The following is a 2,299-nucleotide window of genomic DNA, read 5'->3' as shown; positions in this document are numbered from 1 at the left end:
CATATATCACACGTATCATTACATGCAATAAAACAAGTGTGAGCATCAGTATTAGTTCTATCACCACCATCACCACCACCACCACCACCACCACCACCATCACCATCACCACCATCACCACCACCACCATCACCACCACCACCATCACTGTGTCTTTCTATCTCGTCACCACCCCCACAACCACCACCACCACCACCACCATCACCATCATCAACACCGTGTCTTTCTATCCCACCCCCCCCCCCCCCCACCAGGTGGCGCACGTTGATGCTGCCGTCAAGTACAGCACGTCTGCTGTCGATGTCTGCTGCTGCTTCACGCAGGTTGGTTTGGGTTCGAAACTACAGCATAAAATTTTGTCCTTCCGTTGAATTCAAAATTACGGTATTAAACGTCCTCTCAATGGGCTAGAAATTATAGTATGTGTCCTGTCATTGGATTAGAAATTACAGTATTTGTCCTTTCACTTGATTAGACCTTACAGTATTTGCCCTTTCACTTGATTAGACCTTACAGTATTTGCCCTTTCACTTGATTAGACATTACAGTAGCCTATTTGCCCTTCGATTTGGATTAGAAATTGCAGTAGATCTATTTGTCCTTTCATTTGATTAGACATTACAGTATTTGTCCTTTCACTTGATTAGACATTACAGTATTTGTCCTTTCACTTGATTAGACATTACAGTATTTGTCCTTTCACTTGATTAGACATTACAGTATTTGTCCTTTCACTTGATTAGACATTACAGTATTTGTCCTTTCATTTGATTAGAAATTATAGTATTTGTCTTTTCACTTGATTAGACATCACAGTATTTGCCCTTCGATTTGGACTAGAAATTGTAGTAGATCTATGTGTCTTTCATTTGATTAGACATTACAGTATTTGTCCTTTCATGGGACATGAAATTAGAGTATTTGTCCTTTCATTGGATTAAAAATTACAGTATTTTTCTATTCATTTGATTAGAAATAACGCTGAGCCTGAATAATTAGTTAAATATATTTTAATATGAAGTGACGCGACCCAAGACAGCCTCTTTTCTCCTGGACAATGGGCGGGTGACCATCTTGGACAATTTCAACTGCATTTTGTTGCTGTTTTGTTGTTGTTGTTGTTGTTGTTGTTATTGTCGTTGTTGTTGTTGTCGTCATTGTTGTTGTTGTCGTCATTGTTGTTGTTGTTGTTGTTGTTGTTGTTGTTGTTGTTGTTGTTGTTGTTGTTGCTGATGTTGTCCGTGTAGTTATCTATTCTTCTCGTTTGATGACACTCCCTCTTGTCTCGCCCTCCGTCCATCCACAGATCACAGAGTTCTGGAAACAGCTGGCGTGGCCGGATCGGGTGGGAGCCTACCCGTTTGTCTACAAACTCACAGAGGTCAGTTACATTGACACAGTTGTTCTAGTGATTCTTGTCATCTGATGTCATGATTAATTGAGTAATTGACTACACATCCCCGTGAGGATGTGAGGATGTGTAGATTTATCGTTCTTGCCTTGTGCACTTTCACAGGCAGGTCAAACATTGTCAGTGTGCGACACCCCTCTTTTTTTAAATTTTTATTTAAGACATCTTGCAGTTAATGGAGAGTGAACTAACAGGGGAATTGTGAATTCCAATGTCCTAGGAGATCGTTTTTGGACCCAGGTTTGGCTGCAGAATATTGACATTTCAATTTATTTTTAATTGTATACGGGGGGGGGGGGGTACCCGTTTGTCTACAAACTCTCAGAGGTCAGTTCTTCCAACACAATTGTTCTAGTGATATTGTATACCGGAATTGATTTATTTTTGCGCATGCTGCTTGAATTCATGGTTTAATATTGGCGGGTTGCTGTTGTTGAGGGTTTTTTTAATCCTCGAATTCTTATCGTTTTCGAAATATTAAAAGGAGCAGAACTGATAGATGGAATGAAAATACACACGTGACACTGGGAGACTTAAATTACTTGTTCAAAACGTTCACGAAAAATTGATATGGACAAAACGAGGGGGGGGGGGGTTTAAGGGCACGTGAAAAGAAAACCTGGTGTACAGCATTTTATGATACCGGGAGAACAAGTTTATGCTTTCGTTTTTCACGTCTTGGCGTAATGTAATTGGCAAGAGGTGGGGGGGGGGAGGGTACATTACATGTAGGTTGCGAGTTTGTTAGAGGGCACTTCTAGTAGGTCCTACTTCTTTACTTTCCCTCTGATGTTTCTGTCTGCTTGTCTTACTTTTTCCAAGTACTAAATGAGCATTATTGTGTCGATGTGCTTCTCTTTATTCAAACATGCAGTTTGTGTTTTAAAT

General features: G+C 40.3%; 1 protein-coding gene across 1 annotated transcript in view; it reads left to right on the top strand.

Annotated features, from left to right (window-relative positions):
- The window catches only part of LOC101856174 (BAI1-associated protein 3), a gene marked incomplete at its 3' end in the record, with an annotated part of 118,445 nt that overhangs the window by 106,621 nt on the left and 9,525 nt on the right, over positions 1-2,299 (top strand). The window contains 2 exon segments of the mRNA XM_035969301.1: positions 255-323; positions 1,307-1,381. Coding sequence (XP_035825194.1) covers positions 255-323; positions 1,307-1,381 — 144 coding nt within the window.

The sequence above is a fragment of the Aplysia californica genome, unplaced genomic scaffold (assembly GCF_000002075.1).
Source record: "Aplysia californica isolate F4 #8 unplaced genomic scaffold, AplCal3.0 scaffold00135, whole genome shotgun sequence".
Lineage (NCBI taxonomy): Eukaryota > Metazoa > Mollusca > Gastropoda > Aplysiida > Aplysiidae > Aplysia > Aplysia californica.
Note: the sequence above shows the minus strand (reverse complement) of the source record. Positions and strands in the feature narration are given on the sequence as shown.